At 45.9% G+C, this 27,370-nt stretch overlaps 1 protein-coding gene across 2 annotated transcripts in view; it reads left to right on the top strand.

Annotated features, from left to right (window-relative positions):
* The window catches only part of LOC132352107 (SLAM family member 6-like), a 29,758-nt gene extending 21,209 nt beyond the window's left edge, over positions 1-8,549 (top strand). The window contains exons 3-6 of one of the 2 annotated variants that reach the window (XM_059902426.1): positions 2,504-2,803; positions 4,588-4,698; positions 5,040-5,185; positions 7,744-8,549. In XM_059902426.1, coding sequence (XP_059758409.1) covers positions 2,504-2,803; positions 4,588-4,698; positions 5,040-5,185; positions 7,744-7,854 — 668 coding nt within the window. In that variant the 3' untranslated portion in view covers positions 7,855-8,549. Of the gene's footprint in view, positions 1-2,476; positions 2,804-4,587; positions 4,699-5,039; positions 5,186-7,743 lie in introns of both variants that reach the window. The other variant, XM_059902417.1, reaches the window with a different exon arrangement.
* The last annotated feature ends 18,821 nt before the right edge of the window (positions 8,550-27,370 follow it).

Genomic DNA, 27,370 nt, shown 5'->3' with positions numbered 1-27,370 from the left:
AATAAATGCTAGGTATGGTTTTCTTTTCATCTGCTAGTGGTGTAAATTACATTAATAAATTTCCTAATTATACTATCCTTGCATCCCTATAATAAACCCAACTTGATCATGATGTATTGTGTGATTATATTTGCTAATATTTAATTTAGGAATTTTCAATTCTCTGTTTGTAACTGACATTAACCCATGGATTTGTGTGTTTTGTCTTGTTTTGGTTTCGGTATTCTTGTCTGACGTGAGTATTAAAGTTAAACTATGCTTTCAGAATGACCTCAGAAATATTTTGCCTTTTTAAACTCTGGAACAGTGTATATAACACAGGAATTTTCTTTCTTTGACCATTTGGTAGCACTCACCCCTAAAACCATATGCACTTCATGACCTTTATAAGGACAGATCTTTGGCCACACTTCTAATTTCTTCTAAGACTGTGGGTGTATTCAGGTTTGCTGCCACTTCTTAATAGGATTTTGATCATTTACACTTTCCTAGAAAAACATTATTTCACTTATATTTTCAAATATATTGTCATGCAGTTGGACATAGTGTTTTCTTATAATTTTTAATATCTTCTCATCTATAGTTATGCCCAATTCTCATTCTTAGTGACATTTACTTATAGCTTTAATTTTTTAGTCAGACATCAATATTTTTTCTTTTGATTGGCCTTTTTTTTAATCAACTTTGATTTTGCTGATCAAGTCTTTTTTATTGTTATCTATGCACATAAGTCAGGGATATGTTTGACAGCAATTAGCATTAAACTTGATTTTTTTTTAATTAATTTATTTATTTATTTATTTTTTTGGCTGTGTTGGGTCTTCGCTTCTGTGCGAGGGCTTCCTCTAGTTGCGGCAAGCGGGGGCCACTCTTCATCGCGGTGCGCGGGCCACTCACTATTGCAGCCTCTCTTGTTGCAGAGCACAGGCTCCAGACGCGCAGGCTCAGTAGTTGTGACTCACGGGCCCAGTCGCTCCGCGGCATGTGGGATCTTCCCAGACCAGGGCTCGAACTCGTGTCCCCTGCATTGGCAGGCAGATTCTCAACCACTGCGCCACCAGGGAAGCCCTAAACTTGATTTTTAAAGGCTTGAGCAAATGGGGATTTATTTTTCTCCCATCACCAGAAGTCAAGAGATAGCTTTTGCTGGCAGCCATCTATCTGCTCCACATTGTCTCCTGGGAAGGAGGCTCACTCTATCTTCCTGCTCTGCCATCCTTGGCACATGGGCTTTTGTCCTCATGCTTGTTGCCTTTTGGTCCAAGATAGCTGTTGCTCCAGACATCATTCTAGCATAAATAGCAAAAGGGAGAAAGACAGGGGGAAAAAATCTCTCTTGTGTTGAGGCTTTCTCTTTTCAGGAGTGAAGACCTTTCGTCTCACACAGCAAATTTCCCCTAAGTCACTGGTCAGAACCAATGCAACTGTAAGAAAGACTGAAATTGAGAATTTAGCTTTCTAGGTTCTTCAAGAGATGAAGTCAAGGACAGTGAGGGAAGTGGGACTGAGCATATAGTGAGCGACCTACCAGATTGGCCACCTGGCCATTAACATCTGCATTTACCTATATTACATCCTGTCCTCTAGTCCTTTTAGGTCCATCTGCTGTGGTAAACTCATCTACTGTAGTAATAGTGAATTTGATTTATACATTTCCAAACCATGTTGTTAGGTACATAGCAATCGAAAATATCTCTGTTTGACCTGCTTAATGTTTTTTATCTCAAATTTTATTTGGTCTGTAGTGACTATTGCCACCCCTGCAATCATTTTGTTGACATTTTCCACATCTACTGTTTTTCATCTCTTTCTTTTTAATCTTTCTGTTTCATTAGGTAAAGTAAATTGCATACAGCTGGTTTTACCTAATCTGGGTCTTGGCTTTTTAATAGGGGAATATAACGCATTCAAATGCATTTTAATTTTTTACATGTATGGACCTTCTCCAGACATCCTATTTAATGTTTTTTATCATTTTTTTCTTTTTTTTTTTTTTGCCTTTTGTTTAATTAATACAGTTTTCTTTGATCCAAACTTCTCTAGTAGTTAGGAAATTATACAACATTGTACTTTTATCCCACTGATGACTAAACTTACATTTTTACTTCAGCATTTAAAGATAATCTGTATGTTTTTATTCCTTGAACAAAACAAGAATGTTATCATGATTTTACACTGTATTCTCAATGCCTTGCATGTTTTATTTATTATATATACAATAATATATGGTGATCATATATATTATCATGTATACATATAATTATATAATTATCATATACATCATGATAATTTAGTTATCTAGACTTAACTGAGCATGGAAGGGACTCAACCATCTGTCTGTGGGCTGGGAGTCAGAACCTCTTAGTCCAGGGAGAGTAGGTTCCTTCCCCAGGCCTATAGTTAGAAACCTACACAGATGCATCATATAGGTGAGAGAGGTGATATACTTGGATGAGCTTCTAACCCTGAAGCTCAGTTTCTCTTTTGTCCCCTCTCACCCCAGAGCCCATCCCCCACCCCCAGATCCAGATTCATTCATCATCTAACACATCAGGCTGGTGCAACGTCAGTCTAGAGTGTGGGACCCCAGGAAACACAGGGAACCTGACAGTGACCTGGCTGAGCCAGGGCCTCCCCAGGGAGCTGGAGCAGAGAGGGACGCTGGGGCCAGCCCGCAGCTCCCGGAACCTGAGCCTGAGCCTGTCCCTCAGCCACTTCAACAGCCGCCTCACCTGTGTGGTCAGCAACCCCGCGGATGAGAAGAACGCAACCTTACACCTGGAGGACATCTGCCCACAGAGGGGTGAGTGCGATCTGCTAAGGAAGGTGATGAAAATGGGCCAGCAGAGACTAGGGGAGGGCAAGGCTGGGAGGATTTGGGGAAAATGGGGGAACTGAGGGACATTTTAAGGCCGTTTATGTGATGCAACCAAAAAGTCCCCACCTCAGTGAATGGCCATAGTCTCATTGTAGTCTTCAAACCTGCAAGTCCAGAAGTTGGACCAATATATGGAGACTAATGCATCACCCAGAACATAAATGTGGGACTGGCTTGTGTGCACCCCCTTTCCCAGCATCTAGGACCCTGGGAGGCTGAGTTACACATAAGAATCCAAGCAGGGGAGGAGAAGGATTCGAGGAGTAAAGACTGAGGAACTCAGGGTACCCTGCCTCCAGCCCTGGAATTCTCTCATGCCCCAGACTCTGGCCCCAACCCTGGATGGGCAGGACTTGCATAGCACGTCCAGGCTGATAGATGCCCGTTTTTTGCTGCATACCAGACTTGCCCATTCAAAGGATGGCTAGCACCTCTGAGTACATAAACCACAGTTCAGCCCTCCTCTGAGCAGTGTGAGAACCTGCGGTCACTACACCCAGTTACCACCCTTCCCCCATCAGCCTAGAGCATCACCTCAGCTTCATAAAGGGACTGTACTGGGTAGGTTACAGGGGTGGGAACCCTTATGAAAGAACTCCAGGCCCTGGCGTCATAAAGTACCAAATCCCTTACTATCCTGAGGGCTACAGAGCAGGAACAACTGATGTTAAAAAAGAGGTGTAATTACCAGTTCAGCTGCCCCGTCCCACCAATGCCTTCCTGACCTCTGCTTGCTCAGGTGGGGCTCTCGTCTAAACAGTCCCTTTCTTCTCATTTCCTCACTCACTCAGCATTCAACCCTCACACTGAGTGCCTACTAGGTGCTGGTGATGGGGGAAAGGCTCAGTGAAAAATAAGATAAGCCCCTGCCCTCAAGGAACTTACTGCAGTGGGGGCTTCACCACACACTGGCTGTGTGACCCTGGACAACTTACTTAATTTTTGTAGCTTTTCCATAATATGGATAATAATTGTATCTACTTCATAGGGCTGTTGTGATCATGAAAAGAAATAATCTACATAGAGCTATCAACACAGTACATGACACATAATATGTCAGTAATTATCAGAAAATAGCTCAAAGAAGGGGAGGATTAAATTTCTAAACACAAAAGCAGATGTTAAAGCTAAAGTTGGAGCAAATACAAAATATAGGGTTTGGGTATGAAAGAAAGAAGGAAGGGAGGGAGGGAGGGGGGGAGAAAGGATGGAAGGAAGAAAAAAGTTAAGTAACTGCTGCCCGAGTTGAGAAAGGCATCACAGATAAGGGAACACTTGAGATGGGCCTTGAAGGATGAATAGGAGTTTTCTTGTGGCATAGTGGAAAAGACATCCCAAACAGAGAAAAGGACATACCCTGAGGTCTGGTGACCCCAGAGTTTTTTATCCCTTCTTCCTCTTAGAATGTATTTTTCTTCTGGGAGTCTGAGAAGAGAAAAGGGGCAGGCTGAGGGGATGAGCAATGGCACACGCAGCTAATGGGAGCCTCTGAGTTTCCTGTGCAGAAATGGGACAGAAAGCCTGGTGAAGAAACATTAAAGTAACAACGGCTAGTGTGTAGAGAGACTAGAAAGGAGGAAACCTGTCAGGGTTGCATCAAGGATGTACACGTGGGATACAGGCTCTGAGCCAGGGTGGCCCCACCTCCTCCCAATTGCCTACCCAACAGGCCTGACTGAGGCAGATCTGACACTAGCCTTTGACTCCAGGTTCTCTTCAGAGCAAATGGCTTTGGAGAGGCATCCTTCTTGTGGTTCTGACGGTGAGCCTAGTGGCTGGAGTGTGGATCTGGATGAGAAAGAAGATGCACACTGGGAGAGGCAGGTGCTGGGTAGACCCTGAGGGGAGCCCTGGGATGGGGGTGGATCTGGGGGAAAGGAGTAGATGGAGACCCCAGGGAAGGTGGCAGGGCAGTGGTCAGATAGAGGCTCACTGACCTCTCTTGTGAATCATTCCTGGTAGAAGCCTGGGGTAGAGCAATGCTGGGGGTGGGAGCTGTATGCATGCCCAGAAAAGAAGGGTGGAGGAAGGCAGGGACAGGACAGGGGTCTGGGACCTGATGCTATGAACCAGAGAGCAATGGCTGCTCTCACCTCACCCAAGGGCTGATGGGGGGTCACCTCGAGTTCCATCCATTCTCATTAGCATCTGCTATATACAGGTGGGTCCACTCTCCTGCCAGTGGTGCCAGGCTCAGCAGCTACTCCCCAGGTCCTTCTCACAGTGGAATCTGCTAACCTTCAGACTGCTGTGGCCAACAGCCATGACCCTGCCTATGAAGAGATCAGCTTCCTGAGACACCCTAAGGTGGGTCTAAGGGAGTCAAATTAGGGTCAACTGATATGTGCTCAGAGACAGTGAGTCCTGGGAAGTCCGGAGTATTCTGCTTCCCATCAAGTTCTGGGTCCAGTCCTTGCTTTGGACAATATGGTTGCTGTGCCTGGGTGCCCACAACATGCTGGGAGCTGAGGGGCAAAGGGAGGAAACCACTGATGGGGAACATACCCCACTCATACGTCCACAGCCTCATCAGATCCTTGCTACCACCCAAGGAGGAGGGATGGCAAAGCGGAAGAAGCAAAAGTGTAAATGACCAGGTGTCTGGTAGACCCTGTCATCTATATAAGCCCCAAGGAAATAAAAGTAGGGCACACTAGCAGGGCCTGGATATAGGGCAAACCCAAGAATCTGAGAAGCATCAGGAAAGGCTCGTTTCCTCTTCCCTCCTTCCTGAAGTCTCTCTCCCTCCTACCTGCCTGAGATCCTGCCATTAATACCACCTCTTTGCTTAAAGGCTTTGATACGTCTGCTGATGAGATGTCCCTGGGAGAGCATCTCATACGGCTATTTGCCCTTAGTTGGAAATTGGTGCTATGGTCACAGCTGGAATGATTTCACCGGGGGGAAGAGCAGGAGACAGGACTAGCAGGAGGAGGAGAGGACACCTCAGGGACTTCCCAGAAGCAATGGTCCTCAAAAGGAGCTCGCATCGGGAACGCCTGAAGGGCTTGGTAAGATAAAGTTTGCTGGGCCCACTCCCGGAGTTTTTGATTCAATGGGTCTAAGGCAGACCTGAGAACTTGCATTTCTAACAAGTTCCCAAGTGATGCCGATACTCCTGGTCCCACCCGTTGAGAACTACTGGGCTAAAATGGTGAGCAGAGGAGAAGCAAGTAGAGCTGCTGTCAGGATGCCCAGGAGTAGCCAGTGGCCAGGTCTTCTCCTCTCTCATCCTTGACTTCCCTAAAGAGGGGACAATGCTAGATCATTGCTCCACAAAACATCAGGACCCAGTCCAGTCCCAGCAGGTCATAGTGGGGGAAAGTGAGACACAGAGGGAACACTTGGACTTATCAGAGAACCATGGCAAGCACAAGACAAGATAGGGGTGTCTTCATTCCCAGCCTAGTGTTCCGTGCAGTGTCCCCAACTGCCTCAGTGCCTGCCACACTGTGACTTCCCATGTCAGTCCCTCTCAGTTATGTCCCTATCTAACCTGGGCCTCAGGGGGACTCAGGATATAGTTCATTGTTACCCAAACCCTAATACCCCTACCAGAGAAGCACAGGAGAGGAGCAATACGTGGCTTTGGGGTAGAGAAACAGATCAGGCAACATCTGACCCAGACACGCAACATCTGACCCAAATACACAACCTTGTCCTGAAGCCCCTGCCACATCAGTCCCTGCCCTTGGGGAGCTCTCAGTCTGATGGAGAAAATAAATTCCCTACAAGGAGACAGGGAGTTAAGTCCAGAAATGCATGTGAAGCCCAACTCTGACAAAGATTTTTTTTTAAATCGAAGTATAGTTGATTTACAATGTTGTGTTAGTTTCTGTTGTACAGCCAATTGATTCAGATATAGATAGATATACAGATATAGATATAGACAGAGACAGTGATAGAGATAGAGATAGAGACAGAGATAGAGATAGATTCTTTTTCGGATTCTTTTCCATTATGGTTTATTACAAGATATTGAATATAGTCCCCTGTGCTATACAGTAGGACCTTGTTGTTTATCCATTCTATATATAGTAGTTTGTATCTGTTAATCCCAAATGTCAAATTTATCCCTCCCCCACCCCCTTTTCCCTTTGGTAACCATAAATTTGTTTTCTATGTCTGTGAGTCTGTTTCTATTTCGTAGAATAAGTTTGTGACACAGATTTCTTGATCAACTCTAGAAAATCACTTTCCTCCCTGTGCCTCAGTTTCTTCTTTCATAAAATGAGGATTACAATAATAATAACTTACATTTATCTGATGCTTTTCAGTTTTTCAAAGCACTTTTGCAACGAGAGCAGTCAAGGTGATTTATAAATTTGTTCATCATATATTCGTTGAGTGTCTACTGTGTTCCCTGAATTGTTCTGATCTGGGCTACAGAAGTCTACAAAACAAGAAAAGTCCTTGGCCTCACAGAATATACATTCTAGATTGAGGGAGGGGAGAATGACGAATCAATAAGCAAACTATGAAGTGCTAGACGATGATAAGTGTTATGAGAAAATAAAGCAGAAAAGAGAGATGCATGGCTAGGGTGTGATTTTAATTAAGGCTGTCAGGGGAAACCTCACGAAGAAGAGAGACCCTGAAAGAGATGAGGGAGTGAGCAAAGTGGAATTCTTAGAGTGGGGAGAGAGAGGTAGCACCCTGGGTAGAAGACAGAGCAGTGCAAAGATTCTGCAGTGTTCAAGAGAGAGGTCTGTGCTGAAGCTATACTTTGGGGCGTTATCAGTTTTGAGAACCAGAATTACCTAGTTGAGGACAAGAAGCTCATGAAGAGATGTAGCTTGACTGACCCATCTGCCTAATGCTTAGAAATTGACCAAGACCACTCCTAAACTCTGCTTGAATTGTAGAAAGACAGGGAGAAGGGCAGCTGCCATTCACATAACCCGGAGTGTACTTTGGCCATCCACACTGTCTACGAGAAGATCCGGACAAGTACAGAGCCCCAGGGGGACGCCTAGACCACGATGACACTGGAGCATGGAGGGGCCTTGGCAAGATCTGCCCCACCCCACGCTTTTCCCCTGGGTCCCCACAGATCCCTCATTAAGGTGAAGCTGGGGCTAAAGCCTAGGTCTTCCTGACCAATTTTCAGCACGAGCTGCTCCCCTGGGTTCTCCATCAAAATTTTCTCACATCACAGATGGTGGGTGGTGACTCTGCTACTCAAATAACCAAATATGAGAAGCAAACCCTTCAGCCTTTGGCCACACTTCTGACCTGTGAGCCACTTGACCCCATCAGGGAACACTCATGGTCAGGCAGGGCCTGCACAGGGGTGGTTGGGGGAGAGAGATGATTCCTTGGAACAGGGTGCATCCTGGGGGCCCTGAGAAGGATGGGCCTTGGGTGTAGGACCTTCAGGATTTCACAGCCCGGCTCGCTACACGTGAATAGAGAGAAGAATGGCCCTTGACTGTGGAAAAAAGAGACCTGCAGATACAAGATTCAGGGCCAACTGTGTTGTAGAGGAGAAGGGTGGAAAGGGAAGGAAACAACTTTTTGAGCTCTGTCACCTACTAGGCTTAATTCTAAGCACAGGAAATGTACTATCTAGGTTCTCAAAATTCAATTAATTCACAGGCTTTTTTATTTTTATTCAATAATACATGCCTGCAGTACAAAAGTCAAAAGGCATGTCCTGTTGAAATGATAATGCTTCATAATTTTGCTGCTATTAAAATAGGATCTTGTTCCCAGTGAGTATTCTAACTCATTGATTAAAATAATACATGCAAAATGTATATTAAGCCATGTTACTAAATTTCTCTACTGTTTGTAACAGTTTTTCATTTGATCCCTTTGAATTTGGGGGTAAATAAAAATATTAATAAGTGATTATAATTTTTGCTTCCTTCTTTCCAGATTTTATGCTTTATTCCTGTCTCTTATCGAATTGAATGGGCTAATACTTCCAAAACCATGTTAAATAATGATGATGAAGAATATCCTTGTATTGTTCCTAACTTTAATGTAAATGCTCCCAGTGTTTCTCCATTAAGCATGATGTTCTTTTTTTGGTTAAGGCATATTGTTGTATCATGTTAAGAAAGTATGTATTTATTCCTATTTTATCGAGAGTTTTACCAAGAGTAAAATGGTCAGTTTTATTGTTTCCTTTTTAACATCTGTGAACATAGCATATGGTTTTCTTTTTTATCTACTAATAATACATTAATAGATGTCTTAATATGGAACTATTCTTCCATTATTAGAATAAATCTCAGTTGGTGTATTATTCTTTAAATGTACTACTGTTTGATAGTATTTTTACTTGGGATTTTTGCATCATTATTTATAAATGAAATTCTTCTGTACTTTTTTTATGCTTTACTTCGTCAGTTTGGTATTTGTGTCATGCTTATCAGAGATCCCTTTTATTTTCATTTCTTGTAATAATTCAATTAAAATTCACTTTATAGTAAAAAAAAAAAGATTCCTTTTGAGAAAATAATTCTCGGGCTTCCCTGGTGGCGCAGGGGTTGAGAATCTGCCTGCCAATGCAGGGGACACGGGTTTGAGCCCTGGTCTGGGAAGATCCCACATGCCGCGGAGCAGCTGGGCCCGTGAGCCACAACTACTGAGCCTGCGCGTCTGGAGCCTGTGCCCCGCAACAAGAGAGGCCGCGATAGTGAGAGGCCCGCGCACCGCGATGAAGAGTGGCCCCGCTTGCCACAACTAGAGAAAGCCCTCGCACAGAAACGAAGACCCAACACAGCCATAAATAAATAAATAAATAAATAAATAAAATTTAAAAAAACAGAATAGAAGGGAACACTTCCTAACTCATTGGATAAGACCAATATTAAAACAAAAAAAAAAAGAAAATAATTCTCATTACTGAATGTTGATTTAATTTTTATTATGTTACTTAAAGATGTATAAACATGAAACTATGTATTAATGTCTGGTGCTTATAGCTTTTATATTATAAACAAAAAATGTATATAAAGTAAATAAATACAAAGCAACAAAATAATGAAGCAATGATTATTTGAACATATTCAAACATGCAACTTTAATGTAATGTGATAAATGTTTTTGTTTTGCTGAAACTAAACCATTGGTGTTGGTATTAAGAGAAAAAACTGCAGGCTCACAACAGGCTCTGTATTTAATTTATTTTTTTTAACTTCAATACAAAGAATGCTAGTTCACATACATTTATTGTACCAATACTTGATTAAAGTCTTTGTTTACCAGAACCTCATCTTAACCAAAACTCTGCCAGGGTGACAATTGATAGATCTGTAGAATTGCTTTATTCACCTGAAAAAAAATTAACATGACAACATTATTAAAGTCTTCATTCAACACATATCTATCTACTTGCCACTGGAATCATAGAACAAGAACGTTCTTCAGGGCTTCCCTGGTGGCTCAGTGGTTGAGAATCTGCCTGCCAATGCAGGGGACACGGGTTCGAGCCCTGGTCTGGGAAGATCCCACATGCCGCGGAGCAACTGGGCCCGTGAGCCACAATTACTGAGCCTGCGCGTCTGGAGCCTGTGCTCCGCAACAAGAGAGGCCGCAACAGTGAGAGGCCCGCGCACCGCGATGAAGAGTGGCCCCCGCTCGCGGCAACTAGAGAAAGCCCTCGCACAGAAACGAAGACCCTACACAGCCAAAAATTAATTAATTAATTAATTAATTAATTTTAAAAAAAGAACGTTCTTCATTGGGTATTTGCACCCGTAGTGGGTATTTACAACATTACTGCTAATGAACTTTTTTTTTTTTTTTTAATGAACTTTTATAAGTTGGTGCCACAAGGATAGAATCGCATACCTCAGCTTACAAGTCAGATACCCCCCTGACAGCTATAGGGCAGGAATTTTTGAATGTGACAAGCCTGTTGAAGAGGTGCTGAGGGGCAGAAGGGGGCCAATTTGTCAGATGCCAATTTAGTGAATGTTCAAGTCATCAAAATTATCAAATCTATCCATTTACCAAAAACTTCTTTTTTTAAAACTATGTGTAAAACTTAAAGCAATTCATATTGGATAAAATGGTTTAATAGCTTTCGAAGATTTCTGTCATTTTGGTTGACAGGTTTCATTATTTCTTCCTAAGAGCACCTAAAGCAATGTTTCATGTCTCTCTACCCAGCTCCCTGCTGGAGACAGAAAGAGAAGTCAGTTCACAAGATGGCCTGAGAGGGGAGACTGGGGGGCAGAGAGATGAGGAGACTGACAGGCAGAGGGAGGGGGCCTGAGGCCAGGGAGGCAGTCTGAAGCCAGATCCCGGGGGCCTTTGCTCCCCAAAGTCCTCACAGGCTCTGGTAATTCATCTGACTCAAAGCATTGTAAATTTTATCAAGAATTTTACTTTATTTTAATTTTTAAATAAATTTATTTATTTATTTGTTTATTTATCTTTAGTTGTCTTGCTGCGCACAGGCTTTCTCTAGTTGCAGCGAGCGGGGGCTACTCTTCGTTGCGGGGCACGGGCTTCTCATTGTGGTGGCTTCTCTTTTTGAGGAGCACGGGCTCTAGGAGCACGGGCTTCAGTAGTTGTGGCATGCGAGCTCAGTAGTTGTGGCTCACGGGCTCTAGAGCACAGGCTCAGTAGTTGTGGTGCTTAGTTGCTCTGTGGCATGTGGGATCTTCCTGGACCAGGGCTCGAACCTGTGTCCCCTGCATTGGCAGGTGGATTCTTAACCACTGCACCACCTGGGAAGTCCAAATTTTATCAATAATTGACAGAAATAAATATTTTATAAATTTATCAAATTCAGCAAATTGGTTGTTCAGTGGTTTACCCATTTAGAAAATGGACTTCTGTGTAAACTGTCTTTCAGCAAAGTGGTTTTAGCTGAATTAGCCTTTGGGCAAATGTATGTGAGCCTTACAGCTTAATGGCTAAGAAATTAGGCTTTGGGGCCCAGCTGCCTGTGTCAAACCCTCAGTCCACTTACCGGCTGCAGACTCTTGAGCAGGGCCTTGACCTCCCAGTGCCTCCGTCTCCTCAGCTGTAAGAGGGCAGTAGTCAGGGTCTTCCCTCACAGAGCTGTCGGCAGAGTCACTGACTTAACACACTCACAGCACTCAGAGCGGTGCCGGCATCAAAAGCACAGGTTGTTATTGTCACTCTGCCCTGTCCTGCCTGATGGCCGGTCCTCCCACCTGTCTCCTCCACATAAACCATGCACCAGGTGGTCCCCATCAGAACAATGCTCTGTGCCGTTCTCTGGTCCCCCTGTGAAGATGCTGTAACACAAAAGCAAACGCAGCCCTGAAAATGCCTTTGCTGTAAGGTGGGCACCTGCAGGATCCAAATATGCACAGAATGAATTACCAGATTATTAACTGTCAGATTATTATTGAAATCAAAGCATGAAATGTAAACATTCTAACAGAGCACCTGCAGGACCCCGAGACTACAAAGCACCCCAGTTTGAGAAACACCATTCCAGGAGCAATGGACCCAGATGGGAAAGGCAGCAGACAAAGGGGCAGGAGGGGTGAGGGGACAGAAAGCTCATGAACCACACGATGCCACACCACATGGCCGGCCCAGTCAGAAGGGGTGGAGGGGAAGGGAATGGAATCCCACAGGGCGCTCCTCGTGGAACAGGAAGACCCCACTCGGAGGAAACTGTTTCTCTGTGGTTTTCACAGAACTGGAGCACGTGGAGCACACAGGGTTCTCCAGCTCCCAATGCCCAGAGCCCATGCTCTCTTCCTGCCCTCCCCAGGCAGCTGAGAGACCAAGCAAAGAATACAAGGCATCACATCTAGTTCTCTAACTCATGTGCTCAGACTTCAGGGTCCTGACAGAAAGCAAAGTCAAAAGGAATCCAAATACACAGGTTTGCTGAGGCAAATAGCAGAACAAATAGAAAGACTCCAATCAAAGATGAAAAAGCAGAAAAAAAAAAAAACAACTAACAGAGACCTACCCAAATATTTGGTCCTCCAAAATAAAGGAAAGAAACAACAGTGTGCAAAAGATTGATGAACTCAGAGGTGAAAGATGAATTAAAATATCAGAATATGAAGGGGGTTGGAGGATGGAGCAGCAAATAAAATAATTGAGGAGAAAATTAATTCTTTTGCAGAACTTAAAATACAAAGAACAGAATCAACACTACAGAAAACTCCATCGGAAACACGATGAGAAAATAACATAGAAGACAAGAGGGAAGCAATTAGAGCAAAATGGACTGACAATGGGGATCAAACATGTAGATAACTAGTTCCCCAAAGAGGACACAGAAGGAATGGAGAAATAAAATACTGTGATCAACACCATCCACTTCCTCCCCCAGAGCCTCCCCTCTTCTTACTAACAGAGCCCTGACTGCTTCTGCTGTCAAGACGAGATACCTGGATCAGGGATGTAGGTGGGGATATTCCCCTGCTCTCTGGTGGTGGGCATGTGGCCCTGTTCTGGCCAATGATAGGTAAGAAAAGTTTCCTGAGAGCTTCTGAGAATGACTTCCACCTGACAAGAGGAAGGAGGGAGAGGAGAAACTCCTGCCCCTCGCTGCCCACTGGCTCTTGCCTCTGCTTGTGGCTGTGTGAGAATGAGGAGCTTGAAACTGTTGGAGCCGTTTCAGAGGAGAGGGAAGATCAGGAGATGCAGAGGCTGATCCACAGCTCGTCTCTGGGCTTAGACGTTACCAGCGGAGCAGCATGAGTGACGTCACAGATGTGGGAAAGAGCAGCGTGCAGATGGGTGAAAGGGAATGATTTTGGAGTTTGTTTGTATTTGCTAAATTACAGAGTGCAAAGGAGAGGCTGGAGATGAAGTTGGACACGTAGACTGAAATGAGGTTTTGCACTTCTTGTTCAAGCTGTTCATGAACCAAGTAAATGCATGTATGTCCTCTCCTTCCCTGGAACATTAAAACTATAGTAAATGTATTTTGTTTAAGTGTATCGATCACATCAAAGAGAGACAGGGAGGCAACTAATCAGCAGACCAGAGATGCCTGGAATCTCAGAGAGGAAAGGAAGAGGGCTGCTTAGTAAGGCAGAGCCAGACCCCAGACCAATTACCTCAGAATCTCTGGGGTCTTGCCCAGGGGACAGGACTTCGTTAATGACCCAGGTGAGCCCAACGTGCAGCCAAGTTTGAGAACCAGTGACCTAGAACACACACCTAGGGGCACAGCGGAGGATGGAGCCACCTGCCCAGAGGAACTGCAGGGCCCCTGAACTCAGACGGCCAGGTAGGGAGGAGGGTGGGGTGAGAACAGGGCTGAAACAGGGAACCAGTCTGGGCACGAAATAGTCAACTCCCAACCCTCACCCAGCCCAGGCATGACCATCCAGGGGCCAGGCATTTCCTTCTCAGATGTCAACAAAGAAAGGCTCTTCTAAAACAAAAACAAAACCCCAAAACCCTGAATGCATGCATGGTCTGGAGAGAACTCAGCAGCTTGTGTGGGTACTGGGGCCTCAGGAAAGCCTCCTCATTCTGACATTTAGGGGTCCCCAGCATAAAAGCCAGCCCCTGCCCCCACCCTAAGGTGGAGCCTGATTTCCCACAGAGCTGCCTGGATCCTTTTCAAACAAAAGGGGAAAACCAAGGATCCACCAGACCCGTGACAAAAGCCGGATCAATTCCAACCACTGGCAGGCAGAACAGGAAGCAGGTTGGCAGGTTGGAGGGAGGGGGAATCAGTGAGTTAAATCTCCTGTAGATTAACAAGAAGTCATTAGGTGATATTTCAGTTTGAAAACTCCAGAAATACCATCAGACGCATTACCTAGAGACACAGAAGTAAACACAGAAAAACTAAAACCAGAAATAATAGAAGTGGTTGCCTCTGGGGAGAGGAATTGGGGCCAGCAGGGGACTGAGACTTTTCAGTACATTTTTTAAAACCATATGCATGTATGACTTGATGACACATATACGTATGCTATAAGTATGTATATTATATATCTGATTATATATATATTTAAAAGGAAGAAATCAGAGACCATAAAGCAGCATTGTCCAACTTGAATGGGCACACGATTCACTTGGCAATCTTGTTCAATAGCAGGTTCTGACTCAGTAGCTCTGGGGGGCCTGAGAGTCTGCATTTCATGCACGCTCCTGGGTGATGCCAAAGCCTCAGGTCTGAGGACCACACTCCAAGTATCAGGGCCATAGATGATGCTAAAGCCCAGGCTGAGGCATCTGAAGTAAATTCTGTGGGTAACTGGAAATCAGTGAAGCTCTTTGAACAGGGGAGAGGCAGGATCACAGGATGCTTTAAGTGGATTAATCAGGGCAGCGTGGCCTATCGGGAGACACTGGAGGCACAGGGCCAGACAGGAGACATTGTAAAATCCAGGCAAGAGATGAGGGGCTAAGTCAGGGCAGTGATGGAGGGCAGAGATGACAGGATAGAGAGACACGGCTGCGGTAGAATCACTTGGCAAAGGACTGGGTGTGAGAGGTGAAGGCAAGAAGGAACCCAGCTGTCCAGTGGAGAGGATGCTGGGCCTTTAGAGACTCAGGGCAGGAAGGCAAGCTCAGCCTAGGGGCCTGAGTGTGAGGATCCTGTGGGACCAACTATTGTTGGTAATTTTGAGATAATAGAAAAAACATATATTGGTCCCTGCCCTGAATTCCCGGCAAAGAGCTCCTAAAACACTTGCAATTTCCGAAGTGATAAGAGGACTAGGGCATCTTTTGTTCTAACATTGGGCCTTTGATTCTGGTTTCTGACACAGCACTCCTAAATTTCTGGGAATTTCCTGGCTGATAGCAGAGTCTTTTGTTCTAATGAGGTGACTCTTGGTGGGATCCTCAGCGGGGGCTGGTCACGAGAAAGACCAAGCTAGGATTAGAAGTCCCACTCCCATTTTTCCAGAGAGGGAAGAGAGGCTGGAAATGGAGTTATTAGTCTATCATGCCTACATGGGGAAGCCTTCATGAGAATCCCAATAGTACGGAGTTTGGAAAGCTTCCATGTTGGTGAACACACGGATGTGCTGGGAGAGTGGGGCACCTGGAGAGGGCACGGAAGCTCCACGCCCCTTCCCACATACCTCGCCCTCTGCATATCTTCCCTTTTCATGTTTGCCTGTATCCTTTATCATATCCTTTATAAAAAACTGGTAAACAGTAAATAAACTGTTGTCTTGAATCCTGCAGGCTGCTCTAGCAAATTAATTGAAGCCAAGGAGGTTTTGGGAACCTCCGATTTATAACATCATCAGAAGCACAAGTGACAACCTGGACTTATGATTAACATGTTAATGGGGGGTGGGGCAGTCTTGTAGGGCTGAGCCCTTAACCTGTAGCATATCTCCAGGTGGACAGTGTCAGAACTGAATTGAATTGTAGGACAATCAGCTGGTGTCACAGACTTGCTTGGTGCTGGGGTAGCCCACACGTCTGGTGTCAGAAGTGCTGTGAGTGGTAGTAGTAGTAGCAGTGTAAGAGTTAAGGAGGGACAAGGGGTGGGGAAGGAATGAGTTCTTCCCACACGGTAATGCAGACCAAGAGTTCAGAAGAGGCGGAAATCAGTGAGGAAGTGACCGAAAGGTAGGAACCATCCATCACTCACAAATACCAAAAATTGTCCCTTGTCAGGAGCATGCCCAGGGCCTGCATGTGACGTGGGTTCCAGCCGTCAGGGTCACACTGAGGCCATTCAGGCAGCCTCTTTCCTGCACCCCTCACCGCGCTCTGGCTCCATCTCTGATGCTAAGGGCACATTTGCAAGTCCAGGGTCTGAGGCTGACCTGAAGAGCCAGGAGGACTCCGGCCTTTCCAGAGAAAGACCCCAGGACAGACCTCATTCTCAAGGAAACATGACCTGCCTCTATGACCTGGGCTCAGAGCTTCCCTTCACAGGCCCTCAAAAGGGTCAGGGTGGCACAGAGCAGCAGGGAAGATGGGGACACCCCTCAGGGTGACGTCTATCTCTTCACCTCAACACCACACACTTATAGAGCAGAGATAAAATGCTAAATACATGCATGGTCTCAGGAGAGTCACTGACGAATCCATTTTATGGCACTTCAAATTGTTAAGTCTTTGGCTTGTAGGGGGCTTTTTTTTTTTTAATCTGTAATGTGATTTGCTGTACGTTAGAATAAAAAAGAAAATAAAAACAGCTGCATGGTTCTCTGTGAGACAGTTGGAAAATACCTCCATTTTGTGAAGCTGAGCAGCCTGAGAGAAACTATTCTGGTGGGTGAGGGGCCCCCAGAGGTGGGAGATGGGAGGTCCTTGCTCAGGTCACTGAGACGGGCCCCTGTGCTGATGAGGTGGAAGCCCAGCCCTGGGCTAAAGGGTTAAGGATGGGAGAAGTCTGACCCCTGGATAGACAGGGCATTGCTTCATCTGTTCCTGCTGAATCTGCACGACAGACATTTCTCCTGGTCTCCAGTCCGTCAGGGGCATCCAAGGAGCTAAACCATCATCAACGCACCCCACTTGTCTAGCACTTTCTGGTGCAAAAGCACTTTCACCTATGAGAGGCAGATAAGTACCAATGTGATTACCTTCCCATTTTACAGATGAGTAAACTAAGGCTCCAGAGAGGTTAACTGGTAAACCTCAAGATGTGGAAAGTCAGTACAAGGCAGAGTCTGGCCTAAGACCAGGTCCCTGCCCTTTCAGACCAACGGTCTTTCCAGATCCAAGCCCCTCTCAGTGCAGTGAATCTCCCACACAAGCTGGTTTCGGACCTTGAGAAGCCGCATGAGGGGGCAGGAGGCCAGGACGGTCCCAGGGCAGCCTCTCGCCTCCCTCACATCAGCCCAGAGAGGAACTAAGACCTATGGCTGCATCTCAGCAGCCTCTGAGATCAAGGTGACCTTTGGTCAACCACAGCCGCCTCCCCCTGCACTAAGCGTGTCACAAACAGGTGTGCACGCCCAGCCGCAACCCAGACCTGCAAAGGCTGCTGGCCTGAGAAGCCTCAGCTGGTCTCCCAGCAGGGCCCAGGGACCCTCACTGTCTGTGAGCTGCCGGCTGGTGGACCTGCACTTCTTCCTGGGGCAGTGAACTGTCCTCCTAGGGAGTCTCATGGTCCAGCTTTCACAGGGTCTTTTCACCTTAGTCTTAACCATCCCATCAGTCATGCCAGTTATGTTACCTTTTAAAGCTGGAGAAGGCCCCCTGGTGGAGGGACTGCCCCCACTCTGAGCTTGTGCCCAGCCCCCATGCATGGCTCCTGCCCAACCTCAGTTTGTGGGTGACTCTCTCCCCAGCCACATCAGTCGGCCTCTTTCTGCTGGGCTTCCTTTGTCACTGGTTTCCCTTGTGGTTCTTGGCTGGACAAGTTCTCAGCTTTTCTCTTGCAACCAACAGGGTCTGGACAGAGCAAAACATCCAGCGCAACCTTCTACCCACCCCACGGGCTCAGGGTACACCAACCTCCCCACAGGGAAGAGATAGGTCCCCACTCATGACCCCTGACAACGTGCCCACAGACCTTTAAGAGCCCCCCCCATTGGGAGCACAGAAGGGAGGGAGAGCCCCAGCAGGAACAGCTAACTGGGAAAACCTCCCCACTTTAGGGGTCAATCCCCATCCCTTATGGGCCTAAGAAAGAACCCCCATCAGCCTCCAGCCTGCACACCTGCTCCCACTCCCTGGAGTAAGACCCTTCCCTCCTGCCCAAAGCCCGATGACGCTTCCAGATGCAGCTCAGATGGCCCCCTGGGAGCCTGCCCCATCTGCCCCAGATGACTTAGGTGCTCTCTGCACTGGGCTCCCACAGCACTTCAGCAAGTTGTTGGTCATTTGTGATGTGACCAGGTCACAGGCTCTTGCCTCCCCCTCTTCTGACGCAGGCCCCAGGCCCTGTGAACAGGGGAGGCAAGGAGACCCCACTCTCAGGCTGGTGCAAGTGCTGGGTCAGCGCCTGAGAGTGGGTGTTCTGTTGACTCACCCTGGTCCCAGCCCTCCTGGGAGGACACTGGGGTGTTACAGATGCTCTTGAACAAGACAGGCAGCTCTCAGCTAAGCTGCACATGGCAGCCATGACTGGTTTCCACCCAGCAAATATTGACTGAGCACACCTGTGTCTCGGCACAGCCAGGGCCCCCCTTTCCTGTCCAGTCACCATCTGCTGCGGTCACTGAGCCCCGAGCTGAGCAGCACGTGTGTGCCCTCCCTCCGCTGCTAACCCCACAGCCACTCTGCCCCATGTGGGCGCCCCACCTCTTTAGGACCTGGGCAGAGTCCATCACGGGTTGGGTCCAGAGACACAGTCTGTGTTCGCCATCTTGCTTCCAGTGCAGACACAGCTTATGCATGTTTTCTACTCAAAGTCTGTATTTGCTCTCAGTAGCAATAAAGAAGAGAGAGGAAAATAGCAACTTAAATTGTGCAGTGATTCCACTCTAGGAGAATCTACTCTCTTCACAAACTGAAGGCCTGGAGTGAGCTTGAGATGGAAGCTGTAAATCCATGGGTTCCCTTGTGTCCCTTGGTCCATCTCTCTGCTCCCACCCACCTTCCCCGGGGGCAGGGCTGTGTCGGGAACTGTTTAACAGGTGGCTCTTCAGGAGGACAAGGCCCTGGTCTCCAGCATTTGCCAATCCCTGTGGTGTGGATACTCCCTCCATGGCTCATTTCAAACCACCACCGTGATGACCCCGAGCACAGACTTGGGAAAAGACACGTAAAACCAGCTCTCACAGGCCAGCTCCAGGTGTTTCCAGCACATCCCTGTCTGGGGGGGAATCTAACATTTCAATCTGCAGACACATATTCATGTAGCCTTGCTGGGAAACACAGCCAACTGTCTACCGGGAGGAAAAGGCAGCCTCTTCCACAGCAGGAGGACAAGTTGCTGAGGGTGGTACGTCGGTCTACAACACAGCAGCATCCTAAGGGATTCACAGGAGTGGTTTTAACTGTACTTTATTCCCACCTTAAAACCTAACTCTCCCCTTCGTTAACCAAAGCGAAGGCCTGCATACCCCTCACCCACCCTCCTCCTTCACTACACACCCCCGGCCCAGGCTCAAGTGGGGTCCCCCACCCACCCCGTCTACCTCCCCACCAGGCTGTGTATCCTGAGGGCACAGAACGACTTTTTCTCTGGGAGCCCAGCATGCTGGGAGGCAGGACCTTGCAGGGAGACAGACAGACAGACTTTGATTCCATTCCTGCTTCTACTACAGACCGGGTAATTGTGGGCAGATCCTCAATGGCCTCATCTGTAAAACGGGATAATAGCTACTTCCCAGGGTTGTCGGGAGAACTGAGTAAATGTGGTGCTAAAAGCACCCAGCGCAGGGCAACCCCAACAGACATAGGCCACTGCTTCCCTCCTCCCATCCTCCCAGGGGGAGGTGGCCTGAGCCATAGTCGGACAATTTCGCCACCCTGTGGCTGAGCTCAGAATTGCGCAGCTGTTCCTGGATTTGAGGGAAACTGCTTAGAGAAGGGAAGGGCTGGGGGGGGCTGGTGAGAATCAAGACCAGGGTTTCTGAGAGGCCGCCTGGTATCATGGAAAGACACTGGGCACTGGCATGAGGTTCCGGTAACAGTTTTGGAGATATTAGCTGCTTGAACTTCAGCAAGTTATTTAACTTCTTAAGCCTCAGTTTCTTCATCTGTAAAATGGACATAATGATTTCTGGGTCATTAGATAAGCACTCAGTAAGTGTTCGTTGCTCTTGACCCTCTTCCTGCCCCCCTTTTCCAGATCCTAATAAATATCACCTTCCTGCCTCTGCAGGTCCCCTTAGTAGTTCCTCCTTAGCCTCATCTTCCCCTAGAGGAAGTATCTCAAAGTCCACAGTCATCCACATGTGGACTTAGAGATGTCCCAAAGCTCTAAATTTTTACAATAATTCAATAACAGGGAGACACTTGGTGATATACTCATGTCAACAAAATTATGTCAAGGATGATCTATAGAGTAAAATGTCAAGATATTTATTTGTAATAAAGACTCCCAGTCTGGGGATGGGTGTCAAACCAGGGACCCTAAACACCCCCTTCCCGTTAACAAGTTCTCTCCCCAACAACAAGGGGGCTTGCTGGACAAAGACCCCGTGACGGTCAGGGTGGGGGGTATTTCTCCCATATTCGGGAACTTCCTGAAACTTCCTTACCCGACTGGAAGCACCTGTCCGGTGGGCAGATTGCTGTGACCTTGATTCCGAGGACACACAGTGACCAGCACTGTTTCAGTGGTGACCAGTGTCCTTGAGGTTATAAACCCTCCCTGATGGGCCAGTGCCACAGTCTTCAGTGCTGGGAAAGCCCAAGATTTAGGACTCAACAAAATTAGGTCTGTATTTTATCTTATTTACTTGTTACCTGAGTGGCTCTGGACAAATATCTGAACTCTTCTGAACCTGTGAGCTGTCACAGCATTGGGGATGTGTTCCTACTTCAGGAGTCTCTGGGTTTAGTAAGTGCGGTCCTGTGCATGCGCCCAGTGAGGCCACAAATGCTCAATAAACACGCTTATTCTCCAGAATCCATTCTCCCGGAGATACCTCCTCTTATGAAAGGTTGGCTTTATCACTAGACCAGGTTTCCAGGAGCAACTCCTCATGGGACCACAGTTTCCTAGTTTTCTTTTCTTTTCTTTTTTTATTTATTTATTTATTTTTGGGTGTGTTGGGTCTTCATTTCTGTGCGAGGGCTTTCTCTAGTTGCGGCAAGCGGGGGCCACTCTTCATTGCGGTGCGCGGGCCTCTCACTGTCGCGGCCTCTCTTGTTGCGGAGCACAGGCTCCAGACGCGCAGGATCAGTAGTTGTGGCTCACGGGCCTAGTTGCTCCGCGGCATAAGGGATCTTCCCAGACCAGGGCTCGAACCCGTGTCCCCTGCATTGGCAGGCAGATTCTCAACCACTGCGCCACCAGGGAAGCCCCTTAATTTTCTTTTAAAAAGTTAAGACTATCCTTGGGGATAGAAAATAACTGAGGATAGATACTCACTAATTCCTTCACCAACTCATTTCTGGATTTTAAATTCTTCACTCACCAGAAAGAAATGCCATTAAACCTAAGCAAATGGATAAACAGAGTAACTTTTATTATGCGGCCAAAGGACAGGAACAAACAGGTCACAAAACAAGAAATGCAACTGTCTCACACATGCAGTGGAAAAAATATGGGGCATATTAGACAGCTCAGGCTGCCATTACAAATTACCACAAACTGGTTGACTTAAACAACAGACATTTTTTTTCTCACTCTTGGAGGCTAGAAGTTCAAGATAAAAATGCCATCAGGGTTGGCTTTGGGTAAGGCTTCTCTTCCTACCTTGTAGATGGCCACCTTCTCACTGTGTCCTCACATGACCTTTTCTCTGTACAGACAGAGAGAGAGAGCTCTGGTGTCTCCTCCTCTTCCTAAAAGGACCAGAGTCCTATCAGGTTAGGCTCCGAATCTTTTGAGCTCAGATAACCTTCATTACCTCCCTAAAGGTCCTCTCTCCAAATACAGTCATATAACGGATTAGGGCTTCAACATCTAAACTAGGGAGGAAGACAATTCAGCCTATAACATGGGGTAATCAAGTAAATGTTTGCCCTTAGGGTTGCTGTCTCTGGGGTGGAATTTTGAGCGCATGGCATCTTCACAAGTGACTCACCAACCAAAATAGCAATCAGAGATAAGACCAGTGTAGTAATGAGACAGGCCCTCTCCATCCCATTTGGGGATCCTTTTAGAGAGAGCAGTCCTGTCCTTGCCACAATCATCATTTGAGATACCGGCTCCATCAAGAAGTGAATGCCGTCTCCCGTACTCACCTTCAGAGGTCATGGACCCCACAAATGATATTGATATCTGTTGCCAAACTCCTCAAAAATTCCCCACATGGGTGATGGATAACCTCTCCCTTCTAGCAATGACACTCTTGGGGGCCAAACCCGTCCATCTACTTAGATCTGCCTCTGACTCTCATCAAGACCTGGGGTGAGAGCTGGCCTCTATTCCAGTGCTATGTTCACCTTTTCTTTCCCCTGGGCCATCTGCCAGGGGAATGTGGCAGTGGGTGGGCGGGCAGGTCCACTCTACATTCTCTGTAGGGTTGGCAGATTTAGGGGGACTCATTTATCAGAATCTGAGCAACAGGGGAGAGCCTGCCACCCCACCTAGGAAAAATATCTACCATTAATTGCTCTGCCTGGATGTTGCTATATTTTGGGCCTTGAAATCATTTTTTTAAATTATTATTGAAGTACAGTTGATTTACGATTTTGTGTTAGTTTCAGGTATACAGAGTGACTCAGTTTTTCTGGGGTTTTTTCTTGTTCCTTCATCTGGTATATAGCCCTCTGCCTTTTCATCTTGTCTATCTTTCTGTAAATGTGGTTTTTGGTCCACAGACTGCAGGATTGTAGTTTTTCTTACTTCTGCTGTCTGCCCTCTGGTGGTTGAGGCTATCTAAGAGGCTTGATGGGAGGCTCTGGTGGTGGGTAGAGCTGACTGTTGCTGTTGCGGTCAGAGCTCCATAAAACTTTAATCCACTTGACTGTTGATGGGTGGGGCTGGGTTCCCTCCCTGTTGGTTATTTTGCCTGAGGCAACCCAACGCTGGAGCCTACCTGGGCTCTTTGGTGGGGCTAATGGCAGACTCTGGGAGGGCTCACGCCAAGGAGTACTTCCCAGAACCTCTGCTGCCAGTGTCCTTGTCCCCACGGTGAAACAGAGCTAGCCCCCGCCTCTGCAGGAGACCCTCCAACACTAGCAGGTAGGTCTGGTTCAGTCTCCCCCAGGGTCACTGCTCCTTCCCCCGGGTCCCGATGCGCACACTATTCCGTGTGTGCCCTCCAAGAGTGGAGTCTCTGTTTCCCCCAGTCCTGTCGAAGTCCTGCAATCAATTCCCACTAGGCTTCAAAGTCTGATTCTCTATGAATTCCTCCTCCTGTTGCCGGACCCCCAGGTTGGGAAGCCTGACGTGGGGCTCAGAACCTTCACTCCATTGGGTGGACTCCTGTGGTATAAGTGTTCGCCAGTCTGTGAGTCACCCACCCAGCAGTTATGGGATTTGATTTTACTCTGATTGCGCCCCTCCTACCGTCTCACTGTGGCTTCTCCTCTGTCCTTGGACGTGGGGTATCCTCCTTGGTGAAGTCCAGTGTCCTCCTGTCGATGATTGTCCAGCAGCCAGTTGTGATTCTGGTGCTCTCGCAAGAGGGAGTGAGAGCACGTCCTTCTACTCCGCCATCTTGGTTAATCTCCCCAGAGTGACTCAGTGACTCAGTTTTATATATATCAGTATGTATATATATAGAATATATACTATATATACTATATATATATATATATATATATATATATATATAAAATTCTTTTTCAGATTCTTTTCCCTTATAGGTTATTACAAAATATTGAGTATAGGGCTTCCCTGGTGGTGCAGTGGTTAAGAATCTGCCTGCCAATTCAGGGGACACGGGTTCGAGCCCTGGTCCGGGAAGATTCCCACGTGTTGCGGAGCAACTAAGCCTGTGCACCACAACTACTGAGCCTGCGCTCTAGAGCCCACAAGCCACAACTACTGAGCCTGCGTGCCACAACTACTGAAGCCCGGGTGCCTAGAGCCCGTGCTCCGCAACAAGAGAAGCCATCGCAATGAGAAGCCTGGGCACTGCAACAAAGAGCAGCCCCCACTCGCCGCAACTAGAGAAAGCCCGCGCACAGCAATGAAGACCCAATGCAGCCAAAAATAAAATAAATTTTAAAAAAATTAAAAATATTGAGTATATTTCCCTGTGCTATACAGTAGGTCCCTGTTGGTTATCTATTGCATATATAGTAGCATGTATATGTTAATCCCAAACTGCTAATTTATCCCTTTCCCCACCCTTTTCCTTTTCGGTAACCACAAGTTTGTTTTCTATGTCTGTGGGTCTATTTCTGTTTTGTATATGAGTTCACTTGTATCTTTTTTTTTAGATTCCACACATAAGCGATATCATATGATATTTGTCTTTCTCTGTCTGGCTTACTTCACTTAGTATGATAATCTCCAGGTCCATCTATGTTGCTGCAAATGGCTTTATTTCATTCTCTTTTATGAATGAGTAATATTCCACTCATTCATATATATATATATATATATATATATATATATATATATATATACATATATATATACACACCCCACATCTTCTTTATCCGTTTTTCTGTCAATGGACATTTAGTTTGCTTCCATGTCTTGGCTATTGTAAATAGTGCTGCAGTGAATATTGGGGTGCCAGCATCTCTTTGGATTATGGTTTTCTCTGGATGTATGCCCATGAGTGGGATTGCTGGATCATATGGTAGCTTTATTTTTAGTTTTTTAAGGAACCTCCATACTGTTCTCCATAGTGGCTGTATCAATTTACATTCCTACCACAGTGTTGGAGGGTTCCCTTTTCTCCACACCTTCTCCAACATTTGTTTGTAGACTTTTTGATGATGGCCATTCTGACCAGTGTGAAGTGATACCTCATTGTAGTTTTGATTTTAATTTCTCTAATAATTAGTAATGTTGAGCATCTTTTCATGTGCCTTTTGGCCATCTGTATGTCTTATTTGGAGACCTGTCTATTTAAATCTTCTGCCCATTTTTTGATTAGGTCATACACACACACACACACACACACACACACACACACACACACACACATATATTGAGCCGTAGGAGTTATTTGTATATTTTGGAGATTAATCGCTTGTCTGTCACATCGTATGCAAATATTTTCTCCCCTTCTGTAGGCTGTCTTTTTGTTTTGTTTACGGTTTCCTTTGCTGTACAAAAGCTTTTAAGTTTAATTAGGTCCCATTTGTTTGTTTTTATTAGGCCTTAAAATAGTTTTGACCCATATCCTAAAGCTGTCCACATCAAAGGCCAAAATCTGCTGTCCTAATAAAATTTATTTTCAGGTGTCTGAATAGGACTTGTATACCTCGACATCTGCTCTACGTGTTTTCCCCTGACCAGGTGCTCCCTGGCGTCTTTCAGGCAGTTGACACTTATTGAGTGATTACCATTTGTCAAGCACTGAGGCTAAGCACCTGATATGCAATATCTCATTAATCCTCAAACAACTCTATGAGGTAGATATGATCATTATATCCTCTTTACGGATGAGAAAAATGAGGCCAAGAGGAGTAGAATGACTTGTCCAAAATCCAAGGCTGATATATAATGGGCAAAGGATTCAAATCCACATCAGTCTGGCCCCAAAGCAACATTCTTGTCCAATACTTTCAGTACAATCTTGATTGCTTTTATCAACAGACCTTTACAATAACATCTGTGATATGATAACTATTACCAGCTATACAATAACAAAACAACAGACTCTTTTATGTTTCCTTTGCCTGATATATTAGTTGTTTCATATTTGAGGGATGGCCAAGTGACATTCCTTTAGTGACTATTATTTTAGCCAGTCTCATTCCCGTCTAAAGATGTTTGTGATGAATTTCTGACACATCTATTTACTCAGAGTCTACTCATGTCCAACAAAGCAGGAAAATAATAAGACTATATGGACTTAGGACTTAAAATCTATACCTGTAGAGAAGAAATGCCCCTCTCAATCTGCAATACCTGAAAAAGTTCTACCACCCCCAGTAGCAACAAGCACACCACATCTAATACTATTCTCCAATAAATGGAACTAGAGATCCTTAGAGAAATGGCTGATTCTAGGACTGAAGCAGGAAATATACAAGATGAGCCTAGAGTTCTCATAGTGCCATAATGTAAGGAAATTCTTAAAAAAAGAAATGATGGGGGCACGTCAAATGGTCACAGGAGCCAGCTAAAGAGCATCCAATGGCCAAAATAGGAATAAGTTGAGCAAAAAAAATTTAAACAGTGATTTTGGATTATAACCCAAAGTATAAAATAAATGTCAATGAGTGCTGATATAAATAAATGATTGTGTAAATAAATAAATGGAGATGAGACAATCTCCCCTGCAGAAGAATTCCAATAATGTGTGTAGATGCTCCACCCTCAAGGAGTGAAGTATAACCCCCCCCCCCTCCTTAAGTGTGGGCTGCACATAATAACCTCCTTCCAGTGAGGACAGTATGGGGGGCAGGGGAGAGTAACTTCACAGTGGATGAACCTGACAAACACTCCTTTTGTCCAGGTGATGGAGGTCAAGGTCAACAGTGGTAAGTCATGTGGGTAGTATGTACCCTTGGTATGTGATAAAAATGGCACTTTAGCTCTGTGGGCTTCTTCCCAAAAACCCAAACACCAGTCTAATCATGAGAGAAACATTAGACAAATCTCAATTGAGGGACATTTTACAAAATGCCTGGCCAGTATTCAAAATGGTCATCAACACTTTGCTGTACAGCAGAAACTAACACAACATTATAAAGCAACTATACTCCAATAAAAATTAATTTTAAAAAAAATGGTCATCGAAAAAATAGAAGTCTGAGAAACTGTCCCAGCCTAGAACAGCCTAAAGAGACATGACAACTACATGTAAGGTGGTGTCCTGGGTGGGATCCTGGAACAGAAAGGGCACATCAAGGCAAACTAAGGACGTCTGAATAAGTATGGACTATAAATGTGTCAGTATCAGC

This window comes from Balaenoptera ricei, chromosome 1, assembly GCF_028023285.1.
Source record: "Balaenoptera ricei isolate mBalRic1 chromosome 1, mBalRic1.hap2, whole genome shotgun sequence".
In the NCBI taxonomy this organism is placed as follows: domain Eukaryota; kingdom Metazoa; phylum Chordata; class Mammalia; order Artiodactyla; family Balaenopteridae; genus Balaenoptera; species Balaenoptera ricei.
Note: the sequence above shows the minus strand (reverse complement) of the source record. Positions and strands in the feature narration are given on the sequence as shown.